Below are 15,661 nucleotides of genomic sequence, written 5' to 3' on the forward strand. Positions count from 1 at the left end.
GTGCCCAGAGCCAATGGGAGCAGAGCGCAGGAGCCACCTGACAACCGCCCTCAGCCTCCACCTTGCGAGGTGGGGCTGAGTATGAGGGCGGGGCCGGCCCTAAATGCTCCTACAGCCGCTGCAGGGACCCCTCCCCGAGCTCCCAACCGGAACCCTAGTAACTTCAGGTTAGCTAGAAGCATCTACCACATTTTCCAGGCAAGAGTTAAAAAAAAAAAAAAAGCTGGGCATGGTGACAAAGGCTTATAATCAGCACCTGATGGGATGTCGAGGCAGGAGGATGAAGAGTTTAAGGTCATCTTGGGCTTCATACTGAGTTCTAGAAATTGGCATGTGAGTCGCTTAAGTGCATTAAAGAAAAACTTACATAATTGGGAAACTCAGATAATAGAAATTTCTGCAAATTAAGTCAATGCTCAAGTTACCACACAAAATAATTCTTTGTCTTATTTGCAAGGAATATTTGTTTTATAAGCCAAGACATCGTTGTTTAGAAAGCTCTTAATTCTGCTTCTACTGCCAAGAGTTTAGAACTCCAAACTCTGACCCCATGCTTATCCTGAAGGCTTCACATCACTCTGACCAAATAATGGACATAACCACTCACTTTCAATTCCTGCAAAAGTTAAGGATAAATTACTAGAACCGGCTAAGAAATTCTATTGACAACTGAGCTGTAAGTAGCCGTGGTTCCCTCTTGTTAAATTTTTCTTTAAATTCAAGATCTATTTTTTTTTGAAATGGCGGGTTTTTGACAATTTGGTCTAACTGATGTGCTGTTTATGTTACACAAGTGAAGTCTTAGAAATCTAGCAGAAGGCAAATAATGTATGACTGGGTGAGGAGGTAAGGTGTGTGTGTGTGTGTGTGTGTGTGTGTGTGTGTGTGTGTGTGTGTACTTAGCCCCCAGCTCTAACGTATTATGATAGACCTCAAATATTCAGATACCATCACATAGTATCAGCCTCTATACTGAATAGCATGTTTGGTCCCCTGCCTATAGGTACTTAGCTTATCACCACACACAAGTGCTTCCATTCCTGGAAGTTACACCATCACCTGACCAGAGGATCATACAATCCAGAGGGTTTATTTTTAACAGCTGATCATAGTAACTGGGGCTGTGATGACTAGCGCAGCGTGTCTTTCTGATTCTCAACCGGGTTAATAGAAGATCTTGGCATTTTCCCAGACCAAAATCATGAGCTGAGTGGTGATGAAGGACGCTAATGCTTTAAAAAGACAGCTTTGACCTTTGGTCTATTACTGAAAAGAAGGAATTTGCAGGTGCCACGTCCATAATAATCTAGGCAGATGCAAATGAAAAATGACTCCAGAATGGCCTGTTCGTACTGAGAGGCATCTCCATGTCTTTATTTCCTAAGTTTCTTCACATGTGCCTCGGACACAGAATGGCTTCAGGCTCTGGAAGCATGCGATATTCCTTGTCCTGCAGGGTTACCCTGTGCTCTTGTTATCTACCTTTGTTGGTAGACATATGTGGATATTTCCTGCTTATGAGCATTTCGAGGAAAGGAAAAGGTGCATATGTACAAATTCCAAAGTTTCAAAGCCATCTGGCCCCTCCTTCCTGCCGAATCTCTGTTGGTTCACCCTTGTTGAATGCAGCTGTGTTTTTGTCTTGTTTTGTTTTTGTTTTTTTTCGAGACAGGGTTTCTCTGTGCAGCTTTTGGAGCCTGTCGTGGAACTCACTTTATAGACCGGGCTGGCCTCAAACTCACAGATATTCACCTGCCTCTGCCTCCCGAATGCTGGGATTAAAGGTGTGTAGCACCACCGCCCGGCCACAGCTGTGTTTTTAAACGAGCAGGACTTTTCATCTTTTCCTACCGACTACTCCCATCCTAGGGAGCTAAAAAGCCTAAGTGTGAGCTCCTTCCCTGTTCTTGCTCCTGCTATGGGCTCCAGCTTTCCCTTTGATCAGGCAATGTACAAGTATGGCACATTTCCACAAACCAAGATGTTTTAATTTCTCGTTTTCTGTTCAGTGATAATTGAACTACTTAAAGGTCAGACTCTTCCTTTTGACATACATATATTTATGTCATGTAGCAGTTTGGGTTGTCAAGCTTACCAGAAAAGCAAGGGCATCACGTCCATAGGCAGCATCAAGAGACGCCCGATTTCTGTAAGCACTTTCTCCAGTGCTCTCTCAATCAAAATAAATAAACAAATAAAAATGGGACATTTTGATGTTTCAGTTTTGAGGTATAACTAACACAAATTTTATATATGTTAGTTATACAATTTGGCCTTCAATATATGTGTACAATGTGAGAAGATTACCCCAATCAAACTAATTGCCATATTCAGAACCTCACACCTGTCATTTTAGTGTGTGGTGGGGAAGGAACACTTACCTTCTACCCTTTCAACAGATTCCAGGCAGAATGGTTAGCAAACAGTCACGTGCTGCATGCTGGCTCCTCATGGCTCACAGTCTTAGAGCTGACTCAGGTTGGGTTTGACAAGCCTCTCCCAACTCCTGGTTGCCCTCACCCCTCAGCCTCTGGTAACTACCACTCTGCTTTCTGCGTCTGTAAATGTGGTGTTCTGCCTTCTACATGTGAGGTTGTGCAGCACGCTCTATGTCTGGCTCATTGTCCTCTGGGTTCATTGACATTGTCACATACGACTTAGTTTCCTGTTTTTTTATAACTGTGTATATGCCTCTCTCTCTCTCTGTGTGTGTGTGTGTGTGTGTGTGTGTGTGTATGTGTGTGTGTGATGTTTATTCTTTTGCAGCCATGTGCTGTGATTTCTCACCATTTCTTATTTATTCAAGTTTTCCTTTTGTGTGTGGTAACTGTAAAACTTACGTAAAACATTGTAGTTAAAAATGGCCTGTTTTAAGCAGATAGCTTCAATAACATGCAAAACTACACTTCCACTTTTCCTAACATCTTTTTATAGTAATGCCATATGTTGTATCTCTTATTTTAATAACAAGATATGGTGGTTACAGTTCTTTCATCCTCTGGCCTGTGAACTCTAGTTGCTTTGCCTGCCCACCCTCCTTCCAGTGTTAACTGCATTCAGAGTTCACCTCCAAATGCTCACCAGTGAGTTTTCTGTTTGCTCCTACTACTGTCTGACTCCCTGCCATTCAAACTTGAGTAATCACCAGGGTTCCTTATAAGGTGGGTCTTACAAGTCATGGCCAGTGCTGATGATCCTGTCTGCTTTGTTTCTGACAATGTGTTTATCTCACTTATTTCTTTTTTAAATGTTTAAAATTTCAGATGCATATCAGTATGTTGCCTACATGTATTTATGTATATCGGGTTCATGCAGAAGCTTGCAGAGCCTAGAACAGTGGTCCTCAACCTTCGTAGTGCTGTGACCCTTTAATACTGTTCCTCATGTTGTGGTGACACCCCAACCATAAAATTACTTCGTAGCTACTTCATAACTGTAATTTTGTGACTGTTATGAATTGTAATGTAAATATCTGTTGTGCAAGACATCTGATATGCAACCCCCAAAGGGATTGCAGCCCACAGGTTGAGAACCATTGGGCTAGATGAAGGTGTTCGATTCCCCGGAACTGGAATTACAGGCAGTTTCTAGCCAACATGTAAGTGCTGGGAACTGAACCCAGGTCCTTTCCAGGAGCAGCAGGTGTTCTGAGTTGCTGAGCCATCTCTCCAACCTGTCCTGTCCTTGAGGGACAGCTTCTCCAGGTTTGCTTGGGTGACAGCTTTGCTTTGCTTTCAGAATTCTGGGCTCATCGTTTTCCCCTCTCCAGTTTCTGCCCAAGGTCTGCGTTATGGGACAAGAGTTTTCTCCTAGTGCTTTTAAGATTCTCTGTCTTTTGATGATTCAGTTGCAGTTTCTCTAGGTGGTTGAGGGGGACCATGCAGGCAGTGATCTGAGAAGAGATGAGAATGAAAACCTGTTCAGAACGACTTCGTCAACCTCGATCAGACTTTGAGGAGTCTAATGCCAGGTGGTTCGTCGTTGTCGTCAGCATATTTAAAACCCAGTACAATCTGGAAAAAGGTTTCCAGGCAACAAGCATTCCAATTTCAGGTGCACAATAAAGGTTAAGGTGTGACGACATAGAAATTTCTTTACAAAATACACATGACCGTAAGGGTGGGTTCTGTAGCTAAAAGGCCTAGAATCTAGAGTGGTCTCTGATCAAGACAGCATAAGAGACAGCAGGCTATGAAGTACATGTGCCACCTCCTCTAAGGATGGGTAACGGTCTAGGGGAGGGGGAGTCTGGGATAAACATTCTTGGGGATTTGGGTGAGGTTTGTCTGTATAGCAAAAAGTGGGTGAGGTCTGCCGCCACAGATAGCAAAAGGGCCACCAGATTGTTCCACTCCCAGCTTTCTGGGCAGGAAAACAGGTATTTTATCTTCCCCATTGAGAGGAGGCCATTGTGTGTCCTGGTTTCCCTTGTGATCTGTGGGCACAAGGACGTTTGTGCCCCCAGCAGGTTGTATTTTGGGGACCAATCTTCCTTAACCTGGAAGCAGCACAAATCCGAATGTCCCAGTCACTGCCAAGATATAGGACATCACCAATTGGCATTTATTTAAACAATCACCTGTCTCTTCTTTCTGCTCTCATCACAACCTATTTGCATGGATGCCGTTTTACACGGTTTCCTCACCATTTTCAGTCTTTTATGACCTCAAACTGATTAATTTCAAATAGACTATCTTTTGCTTCTTCTTTATTTCTTTAGTTTTAATTTTTACGGATTATTATTAGTGTGAATGTGTGTAAGTGTCCATGACACCCTGTGTGTGTGTCGAGGACAGAGGGTGATTTTCAGAAGTCAGTTTTCTCTTTCCACCTCATCATGTTCTCTGGATCTAAGTCAGGTCAGAGGGTTTGCAGGGTAAGCACTTTTCCCACTGAACTGTCTTCCTGGGCTTGAAGCGGAATATCTCTGATTATTCTTTCTTCGGATGACTGAATCTGTTGCCAAGTCTCTCTATAGAAAAATTTCAAGCTGTGACTGCAAGTTTGGATCAAAGATTTCTGGTCATTTGTTACTGTACCTATTTTCTTTGACATCTTGTTTTGCTGGTGTGTTACTGTTCTGACTTCATCTCATTATCTGAGTTCTCTTGCACTTTGCCAAGCTTCTTTAAATTCAGTTACCTATATTATTTTTTAATCAGGCAATTAGCAGATCTCCATTCCCTTGGGGTCATCACTTGAACCTTATTTTTTCCTGCTTGCCTGGTTCTTTGTCATCCCAGGAGACTTGGACAACGCCTGTGCCTCTGATGGAGCAATCATCTTCCCAGTCTTTACAGAATGGTTTCAGCTGGCAAAGACTTCATCCCCTTGTGTCTTCAGACTGATAGAAAAGCATCTATAGAGCAAATTTTAGTCAAACATCTTGACTGCTGCTGTCTTCCATTGTGTGACCTGTTGCTAGAGGCTAAAGTATGCCTGGCTCTAGCTTAGAATGCCTCCAGCACACTAATCAGTGGAATTGGCGCTGTGGTGAATCAAGTTCAAGATCCACAGTGGTATCTTCAGATACCACTTCAGATATCTATTGCTTGGTATGTGAGCAGACACAGGTCCTGCAGGGTCTGCAGGGGATTTCACTGTTCTGCTAAGAGGCTCCCTGGGGCAGCCTCTGCTATCACTTAGACATGAGTGAAGAAGACTGGGATTCAAGCCAAAGGGCTGCTTCAGAGCCTACAGCTAGGACTAAAGTCAGCAGGCCTGCCTCTAGGGGTAAGGGGGGCTCATTTCTCAATAGGTTCCTGGGTGGGCATAACAACTGCTCTTCCACCTCAGTTCACAGACATGTGTCAGGACCTTCTATAACATAAAGATCAGTGGGATTTTCTCTTAGGAGTTGGATGGCCATGTCTCCTGATGGGTATCTGGATAGACTAGATGACCCGCATCACGGCTAAAGCATGCTACATGGATAGAGCCGTGTCACAGAGATACTTCAGAATCTGCTGTTGGATGGTTGACATGCCTGCCCCAGACCAAGATGATGGGTGTGTCTCCCCTGCAATTACTGTGTGGCCAGGATGATCAGGACTATCAGGACTGTTTCCAGACTGTGTGGCTTGGGGGAGGGGCTCTTACTTAGTCCCAGATGACTTTTGTGTTCACAGGCGGAACTGAGGACAGTATATGTGCAGTCAAGTCTAAAGTGGGAAAAAATTTCTGGGTCTTTAGCTGGGGCCACGGTAAGTAATTCTGTCACTGAGCAGGATGAGTTGTCCTTCCCACAACGTCCCTGTTCAGTCCAGGGTTCTACTGGTGTCTCAAAATTCCCACCCAGATCCCAAAGCTAATACAAAAGCACCATTATCCATAATGTCCACCAAAACTATAGGCGTTTGGGATATGAGCAGGAGACATTTTTCTTGAGTCATCTTGCTGACACCTGTCCACAAACTTCACATTTTAAAATAGATATGACCAGAGGCCACTAAGTGTTGAGAGTTATTTTGTCACCCTAGAGTCGTGTGTTCCAAATAAGCCAAGTCACCCTGCTATGCAACAATTTGGTTTCTAGATGTGTAACTAAAGTACGCTCTGGTGTACATGCAGAAACAGGTAGTGAACATGGTTTTTATCACTGAAAACAAACTAAACATTCGTATGTGGGGAAATGGACAGCTGTATAATAAATGCTATAGAGCAGGTGGAGTGACTGAACGGGGTTAATATATCTCAGGACATGTGAAATTGAAACATAACATAGGATAGCATTTATTTTGTCTAAAACATTATTTGTAAATATGTTTTTAAAAATTATTTGGAAGTACAGTAATAATTTCTAAGTTATTTATCTTCAGAGGAAAATGAGAGGAATGAGATTGGGGGGTTTGGTTCTTACACTGTTTCTGATATCTTTGAGTATTGAAACAAACACATCAAAGCATCCCAAGTCCTTGTAGCAAAGCAGTAGATGCACAGAAGATCTTTGCACTGTTTATTAGGTTTGAAATCTGATACAGTAAGGCGTGGGAAGCAGAGACACCCAGAGAGGCTTATGTGCACACAATCCCTGCATGGGTGTGGTGACCTGCTGTCCATTGTGAGGTGTCACAAAGAATGATGCAATAGTGAGTCACTGGACTTTTCTAAATTTGCTCACTCACAGTTTGGCTGTTGGACAAGGAGTATCTGTAAAGAAGACATACATCCAAAACCATACGTATGGCTTCCTGCTTCCCATAAAATAGGGATGGGAAAACAAACAGTGTTCATGACTCTATGAGCTCTTTGTAACTTGTGGGAGGAAAGGAGTGAAAGAACAAAGCAGAGGAAGGATAGACAGCCCTTTCAGGACTGTTCTGCAGAACCCAGCAGCACTTTGAGTGTTAATGTCTTGTTGTCAGGGCAAGAACCCCGGACATGAACCTGTATGTCACTTTGCAGAATGATTCCCATACACCTCTTCTTTTCTAGTTTTGGAGACAGGCCCTCATTTACCATAGCTCTGGCTGGTCTTAAAGTTAAGGCAATCCTCCTGCCCTAAATGCTGGAATTATAGACATCCACCAACATCCCCTACTGAGATCTAATGTGTATGGTATTCATTCATGCCTTGTCGACCTTTAAAATAACTCAAGTATTCTTCCTTTCTGGAGAAAATCATTTCCAGTTTTCCCTGAAGCTTGCAATCATAGTACTGCCAATGGCACTCGAGTCATTTGCTAATGAATATTGATTAATCACAGTGGACAAGGGAAAAGGATTAAGACAGAGGAGTCACACTTTCCAGAAGAGTGAACCTTGGCAGTGGTAACAAATCATACAGATGGCATGGTCTGTGGTCACAGGGCCTCACTGAGGATCCAGACTATACAGACCTTAGTGCTGGGCTTCACACACTGGACCAGAGAGGCATTTACTGCACCCGTGGATGAGAATGAACAGCCTGAGGGTTGATGCACATTCTGTGCTAATAATTGTGCTTCCTCTGGTAAGAAATTTCCCATAAAGAGAGAGAGAGAGCCCTGTCTAGTGAGTGAGCCAAATCTGCTGTTCCCCCAACCCAGGGGCGGTGCTGAAATGCTGATAGCCACCATGGCTAACAACTGTAAGGGAGCACCCAAACAGAAGCAGTGCTGGCCATTGCTGGCCTTTAGTGGCAGAATCTCACAGGCTAGGTGAAGAGATAGAATTTCACAAAGCAGGGCCTGGCAGCCAAGCTTTCTAGTTAAAAAGAAAAATAGTGGGGGAAAAAAACTCCCTAAGTTTTAGAAAACATGGTAATTCAGTGATTTTCTTCATGTAATTCAGCCTACCAAAGAGTTGTGATTAGACCTACAGGACACTCTACAGAGTGGCTTCATAAAAACAAAACAAAAACCCCATGCTACCTTCGAGGAGAAGGGATCAGGTCCAGTCTCCTCCTAGTTGCTTTTGGCACTGTCTACATTCTGCCACCCAGCCCTGGCTGCAGCTCAGCGTGATCAAGGAGGGGGAGTGAAGCTGCTTAGGTTCTGTATCCGGGGAATTCAAGTTTCTCTTTGTGAGCTGTGGTTCACAAAGCCTAGCTGACATCACATCTGTGAGGCCGATTGGTGAGAGACTCACTTCCTACACCCTTTGGTCAACTAACCTGCGATGTAAGTAACCTGTTTACCGAGAGTTGAACACAATAGTAGAGTGAATTTTAAAGAAGGAAGGGTGTCAACATGTAGATGACATCATTTCCAGATGAGGTCACCCTCTTAGCCCTTCCTCACAACCCTGCCTTTCAGGTGATAGAGTCTCGTTCAGAGCTAACAGATGAGATGCTGAGAGCCGCGCTGTGGAGTGACTTGACATGTCGGGACAGGTGTCACTGGCCTTTCCTAATTTCGGAGGCAGGGCTTCTCCTGTTGCATCTACTTGTCACCTACCAGTTGCAAACATCATCGTCTGGTTTTTCTAACTCATAAGGACCGATTTTTGGCTTGCCAGCCTGGAATACTTGGTCCAGATGTTTACAGATTCAAGCTCAAATGGTTTTAGCATCCTTTTTTCCTTCAGGGATTTTTTTCTTTAGGGTTGAATTTGGGAACTTGGGGTATAGCTCAGGGGTAAGGTGCTTGCCACTCGTCGGAATGGGGAGGTACAACTGCACACAACAGTGTGGTAGTTCATAGCACAGTGCCGAGAAAGGGTAGAGAGATGGAGCTCTCCACATATGTCCATTTACAGAAATACAAAACCAAACACCTGATGCTGAGCAGGGATAGAGCTCAAAAGAGACGCTTTCAGAGTGGGAGTTATAAACACAAGAGGGCTTGTTCTGGGTTAGGTAGGTCTACTTGTCTCTTGGGCCACAGTTAAAAGCCAGAGGCTAGGAGATTAAAAATAACATTGATTTTTTTTTCTCACAGTTTGGAAGCCAAGGAAGCTCAAAGCCAAGGCTCCAGATAACTATGGCTCTGGTGGAGGTTCTCTGCCTTTCTCAAAGACAACCACCTTCTCACCATGTCCAGATGGCACATGGACAGCCATCCAGTCTCTTCTAGTTTAAGGATACAAGTCTTATCAGTTTAGGGACCAGTCTGGTGAACTCAATTAACCTCAGTCATTTGTCATGTAGTGCATTCATCATTTTTGACTTCTAGAAAAACTTTGTTTGCTTAAAAACATTTAAAGACCATAAATAGGAACCCAATAGCATCACAGTACATGTGTGTGAAGGAGGAATGTGAACGTATGTGCACATACACCATCTTGAAAATTACTTTCTGTCAGTTTCAAAGATCACAGATCAGACATTAAATAACCGCATGGAATTAATCTGGAGCAGCCAGGAGTGAAACAAATCAAGCTTGTGGACTTTGGTCTTCTGACTAGTTTAAAGTCCACGTTAAAAGTTAACAGCAATGGATTACATTGTTAAACCTTTAACACTCTTTGTTCTTTGTAGGTTAACTCTATCATGGAAGATTATCCTGTGTACAGTGTTCACATCAACTTTTCTTCTTGTCGGTAAGTCTTAGCAGTACTGATCCTTGAACTGACTCACAGAGTAATGGTGAGAGAGGAGGGCTCAGTGGGATGACTTGTGTTTGACACATTGGAAGTTACCTGCACGTTCTTCAAGTTTCTTTCCTCCTTTCATGTCCCACTTGAAAAGTAATATAAGCTTCTTCTTAGAAAATTTGAAAAATTATCTTTCTGTAAGTATTATAGCTTATTTTTTCTATTTTTATTGAAAATTGATTTTTTTTCTATACAGCATGTTCTGATTATGGTTTCCCCTCCCCCAACTCCTCTGTGACCTTCCCTACCTCCCCTCCCTTCAGAATCCATGCTCTATCTTTCTCTAGTTAGAAAACAAACAGGCATGTAAAGAATAACAATAAAATAAAATAAGATAAAACAAACCAGAATAGGATAAAACAAACAAACTAAAGAAAAGAGACAAAGAAAAACACGAGAACCACAGAGATTCAGAGATACACATGTGCATACCACAAAACCGGAAGCCATACTATATATATTATTCAAAAGGACACAGAAACTGCGTGGAAGTTAAGAATCTTTGATATGGGGCCAGTGAGATGACTCAGGCGGTAAAGGCACCTGCTGCCAAGGCTGACAACCTGAGTTTGGTCTCTGGACTCACAAAGTGGAAGGAGAGAACTGACTCCATCAAGTTGTCTTCTGACTTCTACATACATGCTGTGGCACATAGACACTCACTTCCTCTCCTCCCCCACCCCCCATCCCCCACCCCCCACCCCCCCGCCGCCACATACATAGATGATTGATTGATAGATTGACAGACAGACAGACAGACAGATAGATAGATAGATAGATAGTAAAAAGGAAAGAATCTCCAATATGCTTTCTAAAGAAATATCTAATATTTTACCTGTTCTAAATTTAAGTGACTGAGCTTAGAGATTTTTTTCAATTTTTTTTTTTCAATTTTTGTTTGTTTGTTTGTTTTGTTTTTCGAGACAGGGTTTCTCTGTGTAGCTTTGTGCCTTTCCTGGAACTCACTCTGTAGCCTAGGCTGGCTTTGAACTTGCAGGGATCTGCATGCCTCTCCCTCCCTAGTGCTGGGATTAAAGGCGTGTGCCACCACCACCCGGTGCAATTTTTTCAATTTTTAAAAGCTTTATTTCATCTATTAATTATACATAATAATATGTTTTGTCACAGTATATTAATACATGCCTACAATGTTTTAGTTCTACTTTAAATTTTAATTATTTTTAAGAATTTTATAAATGTATAATAAAATATGACCATATCTTTTTCCCATTTCCCCTCTCCAGCTCTCTCATGCTTCACTCCCAGCTTGTTCTTTGAAAACCACTAAGTCCAGTTAGTGCTGCCCATATGCAAATAGGTGTGAGCCCATCCTAATACAGGATGCATGGGAAACCTACCAGTCCTACCGCCTCAAAACAGAATAGTTTCCCTCCTCCAGCAAGTGGCCACTACCAGTAGCTCCTCAGGAAGGGGTGGAGCCTGTACATCACCCACCACATTCCATGCCAGGGTTTTGGTTGGCTTGATCTTGTTTAGACCTTGTACAGGTAACCACAGTTGCTGTGAGTTCATGGCTGTAATGGTCATGCCATGTCCAGAAGTCAGCATCTCACAGCACTCTTCCCCATCCTCCAGCTCTGTGTTCTTTCTACCTCCTCTTCTTCGACTTTCCCTGAGTCTTTGTGGTAGTGAGATTTACACAGACATTCCATTTAGGGCTCATCACTAGGTCTCAGTTCTTTGATCAGTAAACCATCTCTCTATTGACTGCTCTTGACTGCAAACAGCTGGCTCCCTTTCACCATGGTTGAGAGCAGCCCAGGTCTATGGGTGTAAGCATAAATATCTAGAAGGCATTTTGACAGCATGACTGTTTGGCAAGATAACAATAGCACCTTCTACCTACAGCCTGTGATCTCCCCAGCCACGGGCTTCTGACCAAGATTCTAGTACCAGGTATGAAATTCCCTCCTGTGAAGCAGGCCTCAAATCCAATGAGAAACTGGTTAGTTACATCAGAGCAGTCATGTTACTGCTGCTCTAGTAGGCACATCATGCCTGGTGGAACAATATTGCATGGTCTCATTGAGGTTCCCTTCAAGAATGCACTTCCAATGGCCTAACCATCTACTAAGCCACACCTCCTCAACATTCTACAGTCTCCCAGTACTATGAAGTTGAAGACCAAGCCTTTGACACATTAGCCTTTGGGGTATTCTTGTATAACAATGGTATCATCTTTTAAGATACACATTGAAGCCTTTATAATGGATATAAACTGCTTCTTTGTATTTCCAATTTCAAGCTGGCTCAACTTTAAACACCTTTGCATACAAATCTCAGAAGCATTAAACTGGCCACTGTTGTTTTTGTTCTCTATTGAATTGAAGTGATAATTCAGTGCTATAATTGGGTGTACTGTGTTGGGCAACCACTTCCTCTATCTAGGTACTCCATGCATCCATGCTCCTAAGGGAAACTCTTTGTATCCCACACAGCTAGCTTCCTGCACCCTGCCTCTTTGCCTAGCTCAAATATGTGATACAAATGGCAATTTTCTTGTGTGTTTGCTTTCATTAATCTTAATGTTTGAAGGGTCATCCTTGTTGCAGAGTGTATCAGTTCTTTGCTCATTTCTGTGGCTCAGCAATATTGCATTGTGGATATATATACTACATTTTTAAATCCATTTGTCCATTGATGGACATTTGGGCTATTTATTTCTTTTGGATCTTAGGGATAGTACAGCTATGAACAAGTGCACATGTGTTTGTTTGAGCATTTATCTTAGATTCTTTTTAAGCAAATACTTAGTAATATAGACACCAGGAAAGAAGTGGTGATAGTTTTTCTTGCTGAGCACACCACTACCCATTCCTACCAGCAATGTAGGGGGGTGGTCTGCCTTTCTCTGTGCTTTCACCATCCCTTGCCATTTTCCTACTTAATTATAGTCACGTTGGTAACTGCAGAGTGGTCATTGTGGTTTTGATATGCAGTGTCCTAGAGACTAATTTTCATGAGTTTATAGGAAGTGGATGAGTGTTGTCTGCAGACTTGTTTATTTGTCTTTTGTTCATTTTTTACTGAATTTTTCCATCTCAGATGTTTTATTTTAAAATGCTTTCTTTCATTGTGCACACTGTCTTTTCATTTTTATTTTATCTTTTGTTTCATAAATGCTTATAATCTCAATGACATTTTATCAAGAAATCCATTAGAAAATCTCAACTGAAGATTTGGTGTCTTCTTCTGATAGTCACATGATTTTAACAATTGGCCAATTTGGTACAATTCCAAATTCATTCTTTTGCACCTGAGTATCCAGTTGGGCCAGCACCATTTGCTGAAGAGATAATTCTCCCATAGGGATATTTTTAACAGCCTTGACATCCTGACAAAAGTTCAATTGGCCATAGATGCCTGTCTAAGTCTTTCCCATTGGCCCAGAAGACTATTGTGCCAGTGGCTGGGATTGCTTCAGATATGTAAATAGATTTGGGGAGTATTGACATTTTAATAATAATAAATTGTCTAATTAATAAACATAGGTTTATGGATTGTCTTTCTATTCACATAGTTCTTTAATTTCCTTTAGCAGTGTGTGTGTGTGTGTGTGTGTGTGTGTGTATGTGTGTGTGTGTGTGTGTGTGTTATTTTGTTGTTGTTTTCCAATTCTGGGGATCAAACACTGAGTCATACATATGTTAAGCAAGCCATCTACCACTGAGATACATCTCTGGGCCCATGGAGGCCAGAAGAGAGCATTGTATCACCTGGAACTGGAGATGGTTGTGAGCTGCCATGTGTGTGCTGGGAGTTGAACCTGGATCCCCTGGAAGAGCAGCAAGAGCTCTTGACTGCTGAACCATCTCTCTAGCTGGAAGTCTTCGTCCTCCTGCCTTAGTCTCCAAAGTGCTAGGATTGCATGCATGTGCCACCACATTTGACTTGAAGAGTTTAATCATTTACATTTAAACCAATTATTGACAAGAAGAGATTTTCTTCTGCCATTTTCCTATTTTCTCTTATGTCTTATACTTTTTGGTTGTTTCTAATTTCTTCTGTTGCAGTCATCTTTTATGTTGAATTGATTGTAATGTTTTTTGGAGATTCTTCTCACACACATGTTAAATATTTTCTTAGTGGTTACCATGGGAATTACAATAGCCAGAACTGATGACAAAATGATTTGATAGCCCAATTAGCTTGTAAATCATGCAAATACTCAAGTACCTATTAACATGGACTTATCATTATATTTTGTGTGTTTATCCTTTAAATCATTTAAGAAATTAAACCTGAGTTAGCATCTATTATAGTCTGAAAACAATATGTTTCCCACAGGCTCATGTTTGAACACTGGGAGGTTATTGAACCTTTGGGATATGGAGCTAGCAGATACAGATCACTGGGGTAGGCTTGAGGGTTATCCCTTGGTCCTGCTTCTGGTCCAAGGTTTCTTCTTGCTGATCTACCATGATGTGAGCAAGCCATGCCACAAGCTGCTACCATCATGTGTGATGCCATTGTAGTGGTCACACTTTCCCCACTGGGGTAGACCACAGCATCTAAAACTGAGCCCAAATAAATGTCTCCTCCTGTAAGTTACTTCTATTGGAGGTTCTGTCTCAGTGATGAGAAAAGTAACTAACTCACCGACCAGCATTATTATAATGCTGGCTTTTATATTGGTTGTCACCTGAATTGGTAACATCTTGGTGTCTTCACATAGCATTGAGCTGCCCCACAGAACTTCCATTCCCTTAACCTGAAAGACAGCCACAGATCCTCAGGATTTGTGTGAGCACACCCTCCCCTCTGTCTCTTCACTTGCCAAGAGTTCTAGTTGTGCTGACTATGAACATCTCTGGCTCCATAAATACACTGATTGTCCTTCGGGCCCTTTAAGCACACCGACCGTCCCACTGCTTTGTGGCTTCTACCGTTTCTAATGAGAAATCAAATGACAGTCCTGCTGAGAATCCTTATCCATGGCAAAGCATTTCTTTCTTGCTGTTTGCAAGTTCTTCTCTGTGTCTTTTGACAGTTTGGTTACATGTTCTTGTGTAGGGAACATTAAAGGTTCTCCTTCGAATCTGTTGGGTTTCTTGGGTGAATAAATTTGCTATTTTCATCAGTTCAAAAACTTTTCAAATGTTGTTCCCCCAGGTATTCCTTCTCTCTCTCTCTTTGCCTCTTCCTCTTTCTGGATAGTATGTGTAATCCAAATAGTGTGTATCCCAGTGATATTCACAGGCTTCGCTGACTCTGCTCACTTTATCTTATTGATCAATCTGTAGAGTCACAGTCCCACCTTCAAGTAAACGGATGGTGTTTTGCTTCTCATATCTAGTGCTGACCAGTCTCAGCTTCTAGAAGAGTTGCTCCTGTTCCTCCCTCTCCCCCCCCCCCCCGCAACCTCTCTCTCTGTGTTATGATGGTTTCTGTGAGGCCACCCAAGAATCTGTTTCTGTCTCCTTGTCCTTCTCAACCGTGTGTGTGTGTGTGTGTGTGTGTGTGTGTGTGTGTGTGTGTATGTGTGTTTGATGTATGTATGTGCATGTGCATGTGCAAAAGCCAGAGGCCAATGTCAGGTGTCTTCCTCCATTTTGATTCACTTTAACTTTTGAGACAAGATCGCTCACTGAACCTAGAATTCCAGATGTTCAGCTGTCTCAGAGAG

The 15,661-nt window shown here is 42.4% G+C and overlaps 1 protein-coding gene across 7 annotated transcripts in view; it reads left to right on the top strand.

Moving 5' to 3' along the window:
- Positions 1–11: 11 nt before the first annotated feature.
- Positions 12–15,661, top strand: part of Sun3 (Sad1 and UNC84 domain containing 3) — a 31,094-nt gene continuing 15,444 nt past the window's right edge. For 2 of the 7 annotated variants that reach the window (XM_059275447.1, XM_059275450.1), the window contains exons 1-2: positions 8,726–8,812; positions 9,899–9,960. In XM_059275447.1, the coding sequence (XP_059131430.1) occupies positions 8,769–8,812; positions 9,899–9,960 (106 nt within the window). In that variant the 5' untranslated portion in view covers positions 8,726–8,768. Of the gene's footprint in view, positions 168–229; positions 334–8,289; positions 8,601–8,723; positions 8,813–9,898; positions 9,961–15,661 lie in introns of those variants that run through there. The other 5 variants (XM_059275449.1, XM_059275454.1, XM_059275453.1 and 2 more) reach the window with 5 other exon arrangements.

The sequence above is a fragment of the Peromyscus eremicus genome, chromosome 10 (assembly GCF_949786415.1).
Source record: "Peromyscus eremicus chromosome 10, PerEre_H2_v1, whole genome shotgun sequence".
In the NCBI taxonomy this organism is placed as follows: domain Eukaryota; kingdom Metazoa; phylum Chordata; class Mammalia; order Rodentia; family Cricetidae; genus Peromyscus; species Peromyscus eremicus.